Source organism: Phoenix dactylifera, chromosome 3 (genome assembly GCF_051530095.1).
Source record: "Phoenix dactylifera cultivar Ajwa chromosome 3, Ajwa_hap1_PhDact_Kaust_v1.1, whole genome shotgun sequence".
In the NCBI taxonomy this organism is placed as follows: domain Eukaryota; kingdom Viridiplantae; phylum Streptophyta; class Magnoliopsida; order Arecales; family Arecaceae; genus Phoenix; species Phoenix dactylifera.
In genome coordinates, this window is record NC_143192.1 from 11,370,918 (window position 1) to 11,389,862 (window position 18,945).

An 18,945-nucleotide genomic window follows, 5' to 3' on the forward strand; every position below is an offset into this window, starting at 1 on the left:
TTGCTTGTAAACAACAAAACCAGTCACAATGTCACCATTCATAGATAGACTCTTATTTCAGGCACAAGCATCACCTATGTGACAAATAATTCCAGATATATCAAAAGATGGAGGGGTTGGAATATTAAAAGCAAAAGCATGCTAACCATGAAACAAGTTCCATAAAATTAACTACAGGGCACAAGCCATGCCCCAAAAAGTTTTTCAGGCCAATATGATATGTGGCCGGCGAGTTGTGATTCAATCAAACTCCTATCGCACCACAATAATCTTCACAACCCATTAATCTGTCATCACACAGGACAGAAACCACCAAAATCCTCGTCAGCCTGAGACCACGTGCGGAGCCGAAAGGCCAACGGTCACATGTAACGTTCCGCAAATTCGAAAAAGCACCAGAGTGTGTGCATCCATTCTTTTTAAAGCGGGGCCTGTTCATCTTATTTCTCAACCAGCCAACAACCCAGAACTCCACAAAATACTTCATGTTTTCCAAATGATAAGAACATTGAAGAAGCTCAAAATCTGGTCTAGATTGAAGAAGAAAAAGAGGAAAACCCATGCCCTTCAGCAAGCCAATCACTCCTGTCGCTGCTGCTCTCGCTCGACCTGCCACCCGCAACCCACCGCCCCTCCACTACCGCCATGGGCCGACTTTGCGCAATCACCAGAAGCTGTGTCACACATGTTTTCTGAGGCTTGTGTTTTCCCACCACAAAGCATAGCACATTCGCAGCTGCCGCCGGTTCTATCAGCTCAAGTTCCTTCAGAGATTGCCCCTCTTTATGTTCCTCTGCCTGCCAGCAGTGCCTCTTATCAGCAATATTTGGTTCCTTCCCCTATATATGGAGTGCCGATCCAGCCGCTTGCTTCGAGGGAGGGAAATTCTAGATTTTGGCGATGTGTTGCCGGCGTTGCAGCCCGTCTCACCCAGTGCTTGTGCACCTGTTGGCCATAGTTACATAAATGCTTGACTTTTGCATAAAGTTCAGTTTCTGGTGATGCAAATTCATGGCTGTCAGAGTAAATAATTTCTGGGTGTAAGGAATGGGAGCATAGAACACGGATGTGAAAAAGGGTTGTATAAATATTAAACTGCTTTGATTTACAGCAACTTATTTAGCAGCAAAATGAGTGTATTATACCTTGATTAATTAATGATATAAAGCAGAGGGTTTCAAAGAAAAGATGGCAGATGGCATCACCAAGATCTTCTCATATTCTTTTTTTTTTTCGATGATGAGAACTACATCTGACTTATTGAGAAACTAGGTAACTGAATGCAAAAGAAATAGGGGTGGAGCATGCCGGACTGACAGATTTCCGCACCTGCTTCTATCTCCTTTTGCTAAATTATATAGCTACAGAAACATAGCCTAAACTGTCCTGGAATATTTCCTGATTTCGTATATAGAGGTGATAGAAACCAGATTCTTGTTCAGAGCAGAACCACCTTTTATCAACTTCACACATTCTGAAAGCCTGCTATGGTGCTCCAGCAGCTGAGCCACTTCCTCCTTTAGGATCTCCATCCTTATGCACAAAAGATTGCTAAAGGAAGTAATGACATCCTTAAGCATGAGCTCTACTGCAGCTTTCCACCTGCTTGCGAAGTCCTTAACCAATGGTTCAACATGGGCGATAGCAAGCCTCTCCATACTAGAACTTTGGTCTTCGGCTGATACATATTATATGAATCTAAGTACTTCTGATATCATCCCCCACTGGAAAGTATTCACAAATAATGTTTTACTCTGAACTTACAAGCATAAGCCTTCACAAATTTGACTAGATCACTGAAATGCTCCTGAAGCAAGTCGTCCTGCAAAGTTCAAAAAGATGAAATTTTTGACATCTATATTGCCCACTAATGAAGATCTGCTGCAAAAAATTGATGCCAATGAGCTCATTTAAGTCACTACGATCTATTTCTGTAGTTTTATATAGCTGTCCCAGGGAAGAATCTGGTCAAACTATCACATTGACATTGAACCAAAAATAACTTTGCAGAAATCATCTGGGAACAGTTCAGAAACGAGATATTATGCTCTGAAATATTTTTTATCATTGAGACTACACTTAGGAATTTTATCTTATTTCTAAAAAATTGCATATTGCCATTGCACATAGTATCATGCAACTTTTCACATGTTGTCTCTAATATGCAATATGGGAACAATGCATGCAATTTTCATGCTTTTTTATGAACAAATGATAAGGCAAGAAACAACTAAGGACTTCCCAATACACATTAACCCCTAATCATGGAGGTGTGGAAGTTCATGATGGGTATTTCTCAAGTTGGGTCCTACTATGGCATTGTTCATGTTTAATTGGTACGCAAATGCATAGATTCATCGTGACAAAGGAATTAGAGAACTATACTGGTTACAATAAATTAAATTCATAAGTCATTCTATGATGCCCTTGCAGATGCCAACAAAAAATGATTCTAGAAACAAGAATTTCAGATAACAAAATTGACTGCAAATGTTGACCAGATAGCTTTATTGAATTATCTGGTGGATCAAATGATGAAAGCACTGATTGAAAAGGTGTTTTCCATCCATATTCAAAATATAGGATTTGGAATGATCAGATTCTGAAGGGAAGTGTGAAACTATTGGAGCTACCGTTGAAACAAAGAGGCATGAAACAAATTATCTTTGATTTATCCACGCCTATTTAGGCGTATTTATGTTAGCATAAGATGTCCATACAAGGGTATACAAGGGTCAAAATTGTGGACTGAGGACCCATCCTGGTCCAAGTCCAGATTGAGATGCAAACTGGACGGTCCCATCCCAACACCCGGATGGAATGGCATCCCAATAAATCTTGAGATGCCCTATTTTCTAATTTTTTTTGTTCCGCTTTTGCTCTAATAAATTTTTAGATGTTTGTAACTGTTTGTCATAACCTAGATCCTAAATTAGGTCTTATGTGCCAATACTTAGGTTACCCGTGCCTGTATTGGCACCAGCGGACTGAAAAAACTTGAAAAAATAGCAATAAATTTAAATAAACCACCACCTATCAATGATGTCATGAACAAAACAGTTATAAATTTAAGTAAAAGATATAAACAATAATTCAAAACAAGAAAGAAGAGAATGATAAAAACATAAAATAAATTAAAAATTGGTGTCCAGAGACACCAGGCCATTCAAGTGTTGGGACATAACGATTGACCAGGACAGATTGGGATGATCTAGTCTCGAGATATTTAGTGTTCTGCACCCATCCTTGATCCCAGTCTCAATCTCATCAATTCTAGGATGGCCAGGATGGACCAAGGCAAGCGGGGTCTCAAATCCATGTGTCTATATGATATTGGATACTTAGGTTCCATAGAAATATTGGAAACTCAGTCAATTAATTAAAGCAATTGATGGGGAAAAAAAATAATGCATTTCAGAAAGAATTTTGTTCCTAAAATGATCATGATATTGACATATATGTGAGAACTGGATTTGATAAGTGGGTGGCTAAGTAGCTGTTAGTAAAAGGCAACTACAACCAATTTCTAAAAACAACAATTAAACAATTTGATAAATATCTAAGCGTCTAACAACAGTTTCTTCAAGTTGGATGCCATCATTCAAGTAACATATGACAACAATAATGCATTTCCAACTTCTTACTAGTGCTCTTATTTGTGTTTTTTCAACATGAACCTTATCTAACTTAAAGAGATTCTTGATAGTACCAGAAGCACTTAAGATGGCAGGAGAATTCTATTTTTAATAGGAAAACAACATGTAAAGTACTTTCACAATAGTTTCAAATAAGATTCACCATCTCGGTACCGACCTTGTACCGGTACTATTCTATTATAGTGTCGATATACAGTACGGTATGAGATGGGGAGGTGTACTGAGTGTCGGTACGGTATGAGACTACATACTGATTTAGTACCAATACGATACAGTATGTCTAGTATGGTACGATACCGACCAGTACGGCGAGCCTTAGAACTTTCAAACATCAGACAAGAAATTTATACGTCCCATATATAAACCTCAATTTTAAAAAAGAAAAATATATCATAATTCAATTTCTAGGAAGATTCTTTGCATGATGAAGAAATGGCATATCCACAAATTCGCAAGGTTTGCTCATGTGCACCAGCTCAACTGCTCATAGAAACAAATATGACCCATAATTTTTTATGATGCCTGCAGTAAATGATAATTCAACAACAGCTGAGGAAAACTGCAAAGATATGAATCACTGTGCAATCAACTATAACCCTAATTGAACAAAAAAAAAAGTTGATATCTAGTCTGTTGGATAGTCTGCGAAGAAACAGGAAGCCAACTGCAGGTGCATGAGTAATGTAGATGCACCAAAGCACATATTAAACTTGGACCATCATGTTTAGCTCAAAAGAAACTCTGCAAAGATCAGAAGTCCTGAATATGCAATTACCTGAAATTCACTAAGAAGAGAGCCATTTTGTAATAACATGCTGTCACAATCATGAATTTAATCATGCAATAAAACTAAATTATTGCTCACTTTGACATAATCCTGCATGTCAGGAAAGGCAAAATTTCTTTTAAAAAAAAGCACATAAATAGCATGTAATTTGTAACATAAAATAGAATAAATAATAGAAGTTTACTAAGGTAAGGAAGTTATTAGCCACTTTAATCCTACAAAACATACGAAAGCGAAGTGTCTTCAAGAATACAAGCATAACTGACACAAAAATTCAATATTGTGAGTGAAAGTAAAAGAGACAACAAATATATAAAGCTCATTATGTTTTTTCTGGAGCATGATATATTGCTCAGAAGAGTTAGTTAAGCTGTCATGCATAAGTTGATCTTTTCAGTTATGTTTTCCCAAATCAACTTACAGCATTGATGAAATGTAGACTCAAATATGCTGCATGATTGAACTCCAAATAATGATCAAAGTATATTAAAATTGCAAAAAGAAACTTTAGTCATGAATATTATTTACTTCAAAAACTTAAGCACCCATCTGTACATCATTTATCTAATATTAGTAGTTTGGTACCATGCCACTAGGCTATCAACATGGCATAATTCTGCATACTGCTGGTCTGTCCATGCTGGCCCATCATATCAGTCTATGACCATGTTTGTGTATGGCATGAATGAATAGAAAATCGAAAATATACATTGCTGTTCCAGCAGAGATACTGTGTTTAATTCTACCACTTCTACTATGAGTAGCCTTTTGAATGCTAGCTGAACATAATGACTTTTGTGCAACATTGAAGGATCCTCGGTGATTATTGGTCCGATGCTTCAGGCGAAACCAATTCCCAAGGTGTGATGGGCAGTGTGTACAAGGCCTGGGTTCATATTCACTGCAGCATGCTCATCTGTGATTACTAGCGATTCCATCTTGATTGGAGATTGATAACAAGAAGGAAAATGAAAATGGACAAGTAGACTTTCAACATAAGCATCGGTTGCCTGCAGGTCCTTAGTTTAGGCGAGGGCAAGTAGGTGAGGGTATTTCCATGGCGAAGGATTCAATCCAGCCATAGGTTCCCCTACGCCTACCTTGTTACGACTTCATCCTAGTCGAAGGGCGAAGTGGAGAACGTATTATTGGGATAAGAAGCAGAATAGGCCACAGCAAGTCTAGTAGCAGTTCGACTAGCTAGGTCAGGGATAAGCAAGTGGGAGGCTAGCTCAATTGAGACTGTAGGCATCCAAATTTGGCTTTTATAATCTGTCTGTGCATTTTTAGCCCTCTTCATGTGAAGAAGGATTTTACAACAAGACCAATTGTTTATCCTAGATTTGCTTACTCCTTTTGGCAGAATGATAGGAGATAAATGCAAAAAACCCTTTTTTTGTTGGTGCATAGCCGAAGATGGTGAATCTGTGCTGGAAAAGTACCTTCCTTGTATGGTAAAGCTAGTAACTGTTTCCCGTTTTAGCAGTGCCTAAGTGTTCTGGATGTTTTTCTTTCTAATTAACACAGCAAAACTCTTCCAAGTTATTTTTCATTTGTTCTTTAATTTCTTTCTACAGGATATAAGGTCTGATTTACAGTTTACATTGTAATGACAAAAGCATCAATCAACACTGGACTATAGATTAGAAATCAATGAGAATCATAATATGTACATTACTATATGTCTCTCCACAGTATTTCCATTATTTGTAAATGACTAACAATATGCTATTAACATGAAAACATAGTTATATGTCCCCTAAAATAAATTTAGTTTACCTGTGTTGCTAACTCCAGACATATAGTTGCATTACATTAGATTCAAGGTTTAAGTGCTGGACAGTACCCATAAATACCAGATCAAAAGTAGCACCAAAATCGGATTGGCATGGAACCCATTAAATTCTTTAATGCTTTTTTATGTTACGAAAGGATTTTCTCAGTTTGTAATTTTTTTTTTTTTCGGGGGAGGCAGGGGGGCAACGCAGAGTGGAGAGCATGACCTGGCTGTGCATTAGCATGGCAATACATGGCATGCTGGCCATTGGCCAGGAAACCCCCTGAAAAGGGCACTTACATTGTTGGTTAGATTTTATGTTGAATTAGTTAAACTATGTAATGCACATGTTGAGTAGCAGTTAGCCAAAAGATTAAGGATGATTTGTGATCCTTGTTCATTTAAACATGAACACTAATATAGATCAGTTAAAATTTCTTTATGTTCAAGAATGACTGAATATCACAGCATATCTTAGCATATCAGTTGGAGACCTTATTACAAGGTTGTATATATTTCCATGCTGATTCATGCCAACCTTTTCCATAGTATTGTATTATACATGTACTGTGACATCCCTAGAGTAGCACTTACATGATTATAAATACATCAATCCATGATTGCTGCCTTACCATTTCCTTATCATAGAAAAGGCTTATTCCATCCAAACTAGAGTCACAGACTTTCAAGCCATTAAGTAATATAGAAAACTAGATCACAATCAGTTTCATCATCCTCGGACTAATGAAACTACGAAGGTAAGAATAAGTGTCACAAAAATAGTAATTCAAGATCATGTCATTACTTTGAAACATGCTTAGTAAAATGAAGCACACGTGGAAACTATGAAAAAAATGGACTCATATATATAAAAAAAAAGAATAGTTCACCATACCAGCCCAAACTAGGCGGTACAGGGCATACCGTACCGTACCGGTTCGGTACCGGTATCCAGTATGAGAGGCGTACCAATATCCGGTATGCCGAAAAGATCCCATACGGTAGTACCGACACAATGCTAGCGTGGCACGGCATGAGGTCCGATACCGAGACAGTGAATCTTTAAAAAATAGTGTTCTAGGCTTCTAGCACTCCAAAAGGCCAATTAATATCAAGAGAACAATGTATCTAAGCTAAAAATTATTTCATAGTCAAGGTTTGTCATATCGGTCCGTACCGGTGTATACCGATCGTATTGTACGATACCGATATCAAACCAGTATATTGTACAGAGGACATACCAACACTCGGTACGTCGAATTGGCTCCCATGCCAGGTGTTTTGACACTAATAATAGGATGGTATCGATATGGGGTTCAGTATTAAGACAACGAACCTTGGACCATACATAGCATCATCAAAGATGAGAGCTAATCTGCTAAAAAAAAAGGTTTAGGACTAATTGCGACTTGCTAATAAAAAATTATGATAAGCAGATATTCGGTAAGCTCTTTATAGCCTTACCACCATGACAACTTTAGGGGTTCTTTTTGCTATAGAAGTGGGCATTTGTATTGCTAAGCCTAATATTTATTGTTGATCCGTTCGCTACCAGCTTAATCTTTTGGTGTCTGGTGGTTTATTGACATGGTATCCAAGTTGTAGTTGCTAGAGGGCATGAGAGAATCCCCTCCATGGGAGTTTCTTAATTAGTCATCTTGGCCCATTGTAATTGTTGTCTTGATTTGTGTATTACCATACAAACTCATTTTAGTTGTTGTCTTGACTGTTTATCCCTCCACATGCATGATTTGTGCTACACATGAAGTGTTAACCTTAATATACATTGTTGACCTATTCCCTCCTAGCTTAAGCTTTTTGTGTCAAGCAGTCAGTAACATATAAGACTAGCTCATTCTTTAAATCAGATCCTCTGTTATTACTACAAACATGCATAGCAACTAAAATTATACTTAGGTTGTAACATCCTAAAACCTAAGAAACAAAGGAAGGTGGTTGTATATTTCATGTGAAAGAAGGATTCACCTTCCTTTGCACAAATCCATTGCTGGATCATACCGCACAGATCTCAAAGCACTCCAAACTATGCCATTCATCTGCCTGCACAAATCTCAAATCGACTAGTGGATGGTCTGACGAGGGATTCGCACGAAGGCAGGTGAATCCTTCTTTCTTGCATGCGAAGGATACAACCCTGATCCAAAAACAAAACCCTACTTATGAGCACAACTTGGCCTATACAAGATTTTAATTCTCGATACTGGCCCTATACTAGAATCTCATCGGTATAGTATATCTATCCCAAATTAACATGTGGTGCCATGTTGGAATCAATATAGCACCCATACCTTGTGTCAGTCCGAGAGCATAACGTGCCCCTATGCCGTACCTATACAATACAAAGTCAATATAGTATGCCCTATACCACTTGCTATGATCAGTACACAAAACCTCAGTGCTATAGGCCACATTGATCATAGAAATACACAAAATTTTGTGCTAAAAAGATTTATGAGTATGCTTAATACTTCATCTTTTTTGAACTATTTCACATTATTAAGGCTGAAAAATAAAAATAATGTTATTTACTTCAAAAAACTCAAATCTTTATAGAAATTCCAATGGAAAACCACTTTTAACTTTTGGCCATTAGTTTGGCCTCGAAGAAGCTACTAGTTGCAGAACTTGACTAAAAATTTTCTACTAGTTTGGCACTTTCTTTACAACTTAACTAGTGTAACTAGACACATGGATGCATTACCATCTCTTTCTTTTGCTTTGTTGACAAATGGTGAGACTGCCCTTTCATTTACTACATATATAGAATTTATCAAAGCATACCTCTATCTTCATATCTATTTTCTTATGCAATTATTTGTGAACATTTTTCAGACCTCATGTACTTGCCAATCTATCAACATATGCCTCCCATTATCATTCTTGCATTCTTCTAGTTCCTCATGTATTCCCTCCAAAGATACATCATCACCATAAAACAAATTTCAAGAATCATTAGGCAGTAACCATAGCACACGGAAATATGATGTACAAGTGGAAAGTGAAAAAACTTCAAATAGTTCTTGTTTATACAAAATAATTAAGTAACTTCAGTAAATGAAAAATCCTAATAAATAAGCTAAATTATTTGGGTATTGTAAATTTTCTGTTCAGGATAACAATTCCAGGTAGCAATTGCAAACAATAAGAAAAATCAAGGAGTTAGCTCATGCATTGAATGCCAACATTGACACGTAAAAAATACGAAACCCATATGAACATGAATATTAGGAAACAAATGCAACAAAGAATGTTTTGGATACAACATAATTGTCATCATAAATTGTATTTTAATTGCACTCACACTATCCTTTTTATAAATAGCATACGCCAAGGGCCTAACGCAGTAACAACCACTATATAGTTAATTGCACCCACACTATCCATTTTTATAAATAGCATACACCAAGGGCTTAATGCAAGAAAAACCACTATATAGGTTTAGTACTGGGTCAGTACAGTATCAGGATGCTCCTATCCCGACTCTTAGGATGGCCTAGCTACCCAATATCATACAGGGATGATCTTTTTTTTTTTAATCTTTTATTCTAAATAAATTTTTAAATATTGATATGCTTTAATGTCCTTAAACATATTTTTTGAAGTCAAATGATGGGGTGTGTTGTGCCGGTACTAATATCAATACCTATGGTTTGGATAAAATGTTTAAATCGCCAATAAATATAAGTAAAATCTCTTATCACTAATGAGTCATAAAATGTATAACAGAATCATGATTCTGAGTGAAATATCATATAACTCACTTTTAATCCCAAGGAAACTATCTGTTTGTCCTGTTTACAACTAGGTCTTAATATTGAACAAAAAAAATTGGCATGACCTTCCCATTTTTCTTATTTTTGGTGGAAAAGAAGAGGGAGTGAAGGACCTTACAAGATGCATGAGGTTTTTGATGCTAACAAGGTCAAATCATAGTAAGGACAGGCCAAATTGGGCTAAGCCACCCTCTTTACCCTCCTCTCTCTCTCTCCCACCCTCTTTACCCTCCTCTCTCTCTCTCTCTCTCTCTCTCTCTCTCTCTCTCTCTCTGACTAAGGCATGGGTGAATGAAGAAAGCAGAAGAGAACGAGGAGAGCCCTATTGTCGCTCTCCTTTCTAAACAAGGGGACCTAGTCAAGTCCTACCTAGTATTGGCTAGACTAGCTTTAGTACCGACCTATCCCGACCAATTTTGAGCACGAAGGGCAAGGCGTCCCAACTCACAAAGGAACAGTTGTCCATAGTTGTCCTACACACTATTCTCTCTATGGAATGGTATATTACCTACAGAATGGTCAGTAATGTCAATACTTGAAATCTTGGCATACACTATTTGAGAATACTCAAATCATTTTAAATCGGTACCGACCTATCTCGACCAATTTTGAGCACGAAGGGCAAGGCATCCCGACTCACAAAGGAACAGTTGTCCATAGTTGTCCTACACACTATTCTTTCTATGGAATGGTATATTACCTACAGGATGGTCAGTAATGTCAATACCTGAAATCTTGGCATACACTATTTGAGAAGACTCAAATCATTTTAAATTGTTTATGAAGTAATATTGTATTTTATAAGAGCAAATGAGAGCATCTTTAGTCAACCGCTTCATTATTTATATGAGCATATCATAATTTTTATGTTGAAAGAAAATTTGATGTTAGTGTTTAATAGAGCAACTAAATGAGGAGCCTATGACACTACAACAAAATTGAATTGTACTATATAACAATACCACGAGCCTGAAATTGCTTATATGTTACAAAAGCCAACAAATTAAATGCACAAGCAATAGCGGAGAGTGAGAAGACACATTTTTCTTTTAAAAAAAAGGCACCTTTATATTAAAGTGAAGAAAAGTAAATGGTAAAGAAATGCACAATCTGTTGTTCAAACTTTAAAGACAATAAAGAACTATTTTTCATCAAATGGTAGCTGAAATGCTAAGCGTGTATAGAAAAGTTGTAGCAAAAATGGATTTCATCATAGTGGTGCATGAAAGCAAAAGCTTATATCTCCTGATTGAGCTGACTATGTGTTTTAATTTCCAATAAGTGAAACTAATGGAAAAAATAAAATGTTTACAAAAAGCATGAGAAGTTAAGTTGAAATCCATAAATATCTGCTGGAATCCTCATCTGAAGCCAAATGCCCGGTAAGCAATCCCAAATCAAATCCTTTTTTCCGATTTCTTTACATTTCACTGTTATAGTAACCCTATATCCATAATCCATATTAGTTATACTGTGATAAATTAAATTCGGTATTTATGTGAAAAAGAAAAAAGGATGAATATATAGAAGTGTAATAGTAGAAAGCATGGTACGCCGTACCGATCCAAACCGGACAGTATGGGGCGTACCGCATTGGTTCAGTACCAGTACCCAGTATACACTCGGTACGCCAAAAAAATCGATACCACACCGTACTGACATTATGCTAGTGTGGCATCGGTACAGGGTCCGGTATCGAGATAGCAAATCTTGGTAGAAAGTATCTTTTGCTTAGAAACAACAAAATTTTCATACCAACCAAAACTGCCTATAGGAATATAGAGAAAGAAGTTAACGATTGCTAGAAGCCTCGTTTTTCATTGATCTAATGTATTTCTTTTCCTGTTCTATACTTTTGTCCCATTGAAGGAAAAGACGTAATTAGGTTCATGAAATAAATCCAGTTACTGAAATTAACATGACATTAGCAGGCCAGCCACCATTCTCTCCCCTCCACCCTTGTGTGCGGAAAGGATTTTCTAAGTATTCTGACCATTGTCTTACTACATGACACTGCAGCAGGTTGATTGATTTTGTTGGTGGTCTGATCATAGAGCATTTCTTGTTGATAAGGCTTGATATTACCATGCGCAAAGGCCTCTGTTGTATTTTTTATTACTCATGGAACTTTTGTGTTAAATTATTTCAGATCTACAAAAAGTCTAAATTGGTATTCAGGTTGTGCACAAAGAATATTTAAGATAGATTCTGCAAACAGAACTCACCATAGCAGTGTTCTAGATTCCCTTGCATACATCTAATATTGTTGAAATCAAAGTTCTCATCTTCTAGAAGCATGTATCCTATCTACAAATGATGATTATCTTATCTGTTATGTGGTTTAATCTCATGCAACCAGCTCTCTAGGTTCTCATAGACTCGGAAAGAATCTAGATGAAGAGAAGAACTGCATTTTTCTTTAAGGCAGAAATCAAAGTGCCCACTGGATGTCAAATTTCCCCAAACACCTTTCCTAAATAGCTCACAACTTGCTCATATAAGTTACTGTTCGGTGGTTTAATTCATGCACCGGAGACTCATGCTATCATCATTTATGTGCAGTGTGTAGAGGAATGCTGACATGTTGGAATTTTAGATAAAGTACATCTCATTGGCAGAACAACTAGAATGATGTAAGAAGTTCTTCTCAGAGGCCATGCTGCCAAATATATGTATGCATGTATATATGCATGTATATATGTATATGTATGTATGCATGTATATATGTATATGTATGTATGCATGTATATATGTATATGTATGTATGCATGTATATATGTATATGTATGTATGCATGTATATATGTATATGTATGTATGCATGTATATATGTATATATATATATATATATATATATATATATATATATATATATGTTTGTGTGTATAAAAGGGATTAAAATAAAATGAAAAACTTTAATCCAGATGTCTAAAGTAGGATTAAATGATACCAAAATGAGGACACACAAACTGAAGTTTTCAGTGATTTCCAATATTTCATGCTTTGACAGGCCACATACTGTATTACCTTTCATGATGAAAGGATCTCTCTGTTCAGCCATGGTAGCCTACCTTCTTGTCTATAAATTAAAGTCAGTAATCAAACCCAAAGAAATAAATAATAAATACATTTGATCTTTCAAGAAGAAACTTGTATACATTTAGCTGATGAATATAAGATGGTGCATGCTGCAAAAATCCTTTATCATAGTTATGTTACCCAAATTGTAGATCTATAAGTCAGATTCACATTCATGGCAATGCAAAATTAAACTTAGAGAAAATCAATTGAATGCCACCAAGACAAGGAAAAAAGAAAGGATCCAAGTATAACAAATATGCATCACAAGACATATCCACCTAGCTCAAAGTTTGTACATGCTATATTAAAGCAAGTTGTGGTCTACGATATGAGAAGGAATTAGAATCACATCAACACAAAAAATAAAAAATAACCTCAACAATATGTACCAGAAATCATCAGCAGAATCAAAAACAGAAACACCCGTGCACCAAAACTCAGTCTTTCCCAAAAGAAAATAACGAATTTAATATTCTTTAGATTCAAAACCCTAGAACCTCTCTGAAGTGGAGAGGGATGCCAACCAAATCAGACAAAGCTGGTTGGCTTTGCTTGGTTGATTCGAAATCCAAAATCCAGCACTTTCTTGCTCAATCCCTTGTATCAAGTATGACGATTTCACAATAAACTTGAGCAATCAACAGAAAGTCATAGAGAACAAGGGGAAAAAGAAAGGGATTAAATATAAGATTCCTCCACCCAGCTCTCAATAAATAGATAAGATCTTATATAATGGACGAGATCTACAAACATGAGGAGGAAATTGTAAGTGCAGATATATGTATATTGCATTTGCAAACTGAGCTAAAATCCTAAATGTAGCAATATATACCTTGATTCCCATATTTCACACCAAATCTGCCTTTCATGACAATGTTTTCTTTTTTTTTGGAAGGAAAGCTTCCGATACCTCACGGAGATAGAAGCCTTGAAACCATTTCCGGGTTCTGGCTGCATCTTTTGCGCGAAAGAAAGATCGATCGTCATGCACGGATGTCAAAGCACTACGAACTCTGTCTACTCGGGTCTTTGAAACTCAAATATAAGGAGCCACCTTGTCCTTCCTGCAGGCGGTTCGTTAATGGGCCGGTGCGTCCGTCCATGGCACAAGGTTACTGGGACGACCTATACTGCTCAACAGATCTACTAGTTAGAAATATTTGGATTTTTGGTGAGATCAATCCTTCACCGAGATTCGTTGTGGAGCATGCCCGAGAACAAGTAGCAGAGATTATTCATGCAGACCCATCATATGAACTTTTAACAGCTCGAGGCATATGGGACTTTTTTTTTTTTTGCTTATATAGCACCTCGAACAGTATTTTTACTTGAAAGTCCCTACATTCAGTTTGATCGAGGTCAATTTCAATAGATGCGTACTATATGGTGGCAGAAGGAGAGGTGCTGGCTTCGTCATCAAAAGCTCGGACTTTAGGGTGGTAGTTGTTGGAGGCTGCCAGATCTTCGACATCTCAGTTCCGAAAATAGAGCTGAGAGTAGCATAGGCTAATCTGGGCCATGCTCAGCGCGTGTTGAAGGCTAATTCATAATGCTTAAGGGCTACTCGGCTATAGTGATTAGCTGAATTCAGTGTGGCACCAAGAGTGTAAGAGGATGCTACCTGCTTTCGGACATTTGGGCTATTATTAGTGGTGGTGTGGCCTTTCAAGCCAAACAAATTTTTAGAGGTTAATGAACCTACAAAATGATGGGTGAGTAGTCGCTTTAAAGTACCTTTTGGGTTAAAAAAACATTCGTCTAAAATATTTTAAAATTTATTATTTTTTAAGGCATCTGTATGTATTTTTTTAAATTAAAAAAAATATCGCGATCCGTGATTCGCGCGAAAGGGAGGGCTCCTTTCTTTCCCGTCGCAACGCTAGCATGGAGTGGAGTGTGAATAAATTCCTTCACCTGGAAGAAAAGCGACCCAGTTCCCTGCAGCCAGTCACTTCAAGCTACCTTTCCCCTCACCAACCTAAACCCAGGTGACCCTTCTCCTCTCTTCGTCACTCTCCTCAGTCATCGAAGAATTCCCCAGAGTAGGAGATGGGTATAGTCTTCGGCCGCGAAGAAGAAAGGCATGAAAGAAACGATGGAGATAAATATCGTGCCAGGCCAGCGAACCAGCGTTTCTCACCGGTGGCTGAAGCTCATACATCACGCGAAGCTGCGTCTCCATTTCCATCTTCTAGCTCTGTGGTCCATAGCAAACTATCTTCTCTTCCCGAGAAGAGACCGCCGATCTCGGCAGCAACAAGCACAAGATCACCGGAAAGAAACGATGGAGATTATTATCGTACCAGGCCAGCGAGCCAGCGTTTCTCACCGGTGGCTGAAGCTCGTACATCACGCGAAGCTGCGTCTCCATTTCCATCTTCTAGCTTTGTGGTCCATAGCAAACTATCTTCTCTTCCCGAGAAGAGACCGCCGATCTCGGCAGCAACAAGCACAAGATCACCGGAAAGAAACGATGGAGATTATTATCGTACCAGGCCAGCGAGCCAGCGTTTCTCACCGGTGGCTGAAGCTCATACATCACGCGAAGCTGCGTCTCCATTTCCATCTTCTAGCTTTGTGGTCCATAGCAAACTATCTTCTCTTCCCGAGAAGAGACCGCCGATCTCGGCAGCACCAAGCACAAGATCACCGGAAAAGCCTCAGGAAAGTTGTTCATCGTTTATAGTTTCTCAGGCTCCTTCTCTTCCCTTGTCACAGGCTTTCCCGTCTCCTCCTGCTCCACCTTTGAAGACTTCTCCATCCCGTTTTCCGTCTTCTTGCTCTGCTGCTGGTACCGGAGATGGCATGAAATCATCCTCCACAACTACTTCTTTTTCCGGGAAAAAGCCATTGATCTCGATAGAACCCAACAAAAGATTTCTGGAAATGCTTGGTGAAACTTCTCCACCGTCGATCTTTTCTCCATTTCCTCTTCCCTCGCCACAGGCTTCTTCCCTGTCTCCTCAGCTATTAAAGGCTTCATCAAAGATGGTAAATGTTGTTCAATCGGAGGTTTTCTCGGGTCGTTCTCCATTATCGAAGGCTTCTCCACCTCCTTCCCCATTCAAGCTTGATGAACCTGACGAAGGATTATCAGAACCACTAAAAATTGAGCAGAGGAGCAGATATGAGATCCCGAAGCATCTGAAGGAGCAGATCGAGAAGGATATGGTGCCGCCAGTGCTCAGAAGGCCATTGTCTCCATCAACTTATGCTGACTATTTTGCAACTTTACTCTATGCCGAGGACTTTTACCTAGAGGTAACAAGATTAGATTTCACTCCTTTTTCCTACTCTTGTTTCTCCGCCGCACATACATGGAGCTGGGCTCCACGAGCATCCAAGCTGATAACCTGCCAAAAAAATAGATAAAAACAATCTAATAAAAACCAACAATGCAGAGAATCGTAAATTGCTTAGTGAATGCATTTACATAAGAAACTTTAGTTTTGGTAGTACCTTATAAATTACTCCTTGGAATAATATATGGAAGACTAATTGGAAAATTCTTTACATATAACTTCTTGAAATTATATGTGCATATGTGTTATGTCAATCCTATCTTTTTTAAATAAGATATATTGTAACATGCATCCAAAAATTGTTCAAAGTTCATTTTGTTATATACTTACTTGATCCTTTTGGCTATGGTTGTTGGTTACTTGGCTTCTAGCTCACCCTTCTTTGTTATCTATTTTTCAAAGCCCACAGCATTGAAGGTGAGGCATAGAGGTTGAAAATGGAGCTTGGAGCAAGGTCCTAGACTAGTTAGACGAATATTGTCTTCATAGTTTTATTCCAAACCCTCTTTGATATTCTGATTTTATAGAATTAGTTGCACCTTGTAAAAATTTTGTGAAGTGGTTATGTTTAGTAAATTGTAATTCTCCCTTGATGTTTAACATGTCGTTTATTTGGGATTTTGGCATATAGCGAATTTAAGTTTAAAAATCTAGTTAGTTCTGAAAATTATTATCTTATCTATGTTGTTGGATTTTTGTTAGATTGGTTTTATTTATTCTTTGGGGAGCTGCCTCTAAAGGGGTTGCGTAGCTAGTGATCACGTCCAAATTTTATTATTTGGGCTCGGAAACTGGTCGATCAAACCAAAAATTTTGTTTTTGGAAAAGACTTTAATCGAGTGTATCTCACAATCCAAAAGGAATTAGATAGAGCAACAAAAGGCAAATTGATATAGGAGCCGAGTCTACCTCCTGTAAGTTTTTTATTTTTTCTTATTTATTTTTACTAGTCAAGTCTATTTTTGGAAAGCATGTGCTATTCGAACTTGGAGAGAAATTGAATCCGAATTGTACAAAGGCAGACCTCACTATTATAAGTAGGAGCTATATACCTCAATTTTTGAATCATCAATAAAAGAAAAAAGGGATCTAAATCATACTTTTGTTAATTTTTTAATATTTTTTCTAAGTTTTTTTTTTGATAGATTCAAGTTGAGTGGGTTGAGGAAATTCTTCATTCTCGTCAATTGGATCAAGTTTATATTAGAGCTTCAGTCCTCTACATTTGTAGAGGCCTTAGTTTAGGATCTAGATGATGAGTGGAACAAGCAATTAGGAGAAGAGCTATCGATACTTGAAGTATATCGAAAGACAAAGATGAGCATGGCTACTAGCTCCACCTCGATGGATGTTGAGATGAAAAGATATCTTACACAAATAAAGGAAAATATAGCCATGAAGGTAAAGATAGCCTAACTCACCTAGCTCATATCTTGATTAGTGATGCCTTCAACACAAGCACCAGCAACTTCTGTAACAAAGCTGTCTCCCACGTTTATTGATGAGGATCTATCCTCTAGCATGGAGAATGAGCAACCCACAGGCGCTTATAATCCCCCGCTTCAACCCTTCAAAGTCGAGCTCGAACGAAGATCCCTGCATATGATGAAGTTGTTGATGCAGAGAAACTGGATAACTGGTTAGACCTACTTTCTTATCTATAGATATACAAGTGTCCAAAAGATAGCTTTCATTCATCTCAAACTTTGTAGCCATGTTCTTACCTGATGGAAGTCATACATGAGAAACAACATCTCTAATCTAATGTGGAGCAAATTTAAGGGCCTAATCAAGAAACAATTCTATTCAATCAGTCATGAGGAGAATCGGTGGATCAAGTGGTAGTACCTATAGCAGGAGTATGATCAATCTGTTTAGAATTACACCACCGAGATTCACAAGAAGCCATCTCACTTAGGATCCGCATCGATGATCATGCGGTCTTCATGAAGTACGTTCGAGGTCTCTATGGGAGCATCGGGAAGGAGTTAAAGCTCTTTAAAGTTGAAGATGTTGACAATGCTAGCATGAAGGCCATGGAGATTGAGAAGAATCGGCCTAGGAAAGGCAAGAAGGGCGATGAGTTTAAAAAATGTAGTGAAGGAAGAGGGAGCAAAGCAAGAAGCAGGCCAACAGGATTTAGAAAAATTATTGCGACCATTGTAAGGAAAAGTGCTGGAAGCTTCATCCTAAGTTGTAGCCGAAGAGGAAGAAGTAAAAGAATGGGAAACCTAAGAAAGGAAAGGTGGTCCTCAATTTGGTTGAGGTTAAGAAGCTGCCTGAACTTAAGCAAGTAGATGTAAAATTGAGCCTGATAGCGAAAAAACACAGGACAAAAGCTCTGACAAACCTAGAGGCATGAAAGAAACTCTTTCACATGAAGATATAGGTGAAGTAGAGTGCCAGTGGGCTATCGTAGATCTTAAAAGTTAGAAGAACCTCATATTTGAAAGTCTAGTTCAGAAGCTAGGGTTGCAGAGCAAGCCTCACTTGTATCCCTATCTTCTTGGGTGGATTCAGAAAGATATCGACTTCAAAATCAATACGCT

General features: G+C 37.7%; 2 protein-coding genes across 13 annotated transcripts in view; one reads left to right on the forward strand and one right to left on the reverse strand.

Moving 5' to 3' along the window:
* On the reverse strand, positions 1-15,034 carry LOC103723522 (vacuolar protein sorting-associated protein 52 A-like). Of its 12 annotated transcripts, XM_039117961.2 has the most exons (5): positions 13,927-14,407; positions 4,432-4,533; positions 1,765-1,822; positions 1,454-1,678; positions 1-945 (listed from the first exon to the last, which is right to left on the reverse strand). In XM_039117961.2, exons 2-5 carry the CDS (start codon positions 4,468-4,470, stop codon positions 767-769), a joined length of 501 nt encoding a protein of 166 aa, XP_038973889.1. In that variant the 5' UTR covers positions 4,471-4,533; positions 13,927-14,407; the 3' UTR covers positions 1-766. The 12 variants fall into 12 exon arrangements, 5 of the variants coding, with proteins under 5 accessions (XP_038973889.1, XP_038973890.1, XP_088573911.1 ...); XM_039117962.3 differs by lacking the exon at positions 4,432-4,533 and having other exon boundaries at positions 13,927-14,404; XM_088717785.2 differs by lacking the exon at positions 4,432-4,533 and having other exon boundaries at positions 1,330-1,678; positions 13,927-14,401.
* The window catches only part of LOC103705194 (putative RNA helicase SDE3), an 11,845-nt gene continuing 7,890 nt past the window's right edge, over positions 14,991-18,945 (forward strand). Inside the window, exon 1 of the mRNA XM_008788829.5 lies at positions 14,991-16,355. Coding sequence (XP_008787051.2) covers positions 15,144-16,355 — 1,212 coding nt within the window. The 5' untranslated portion in view covers positions 14,991-15,143. The remainder of the gene's footprint in view (positions 16,356-18,945) is intronic.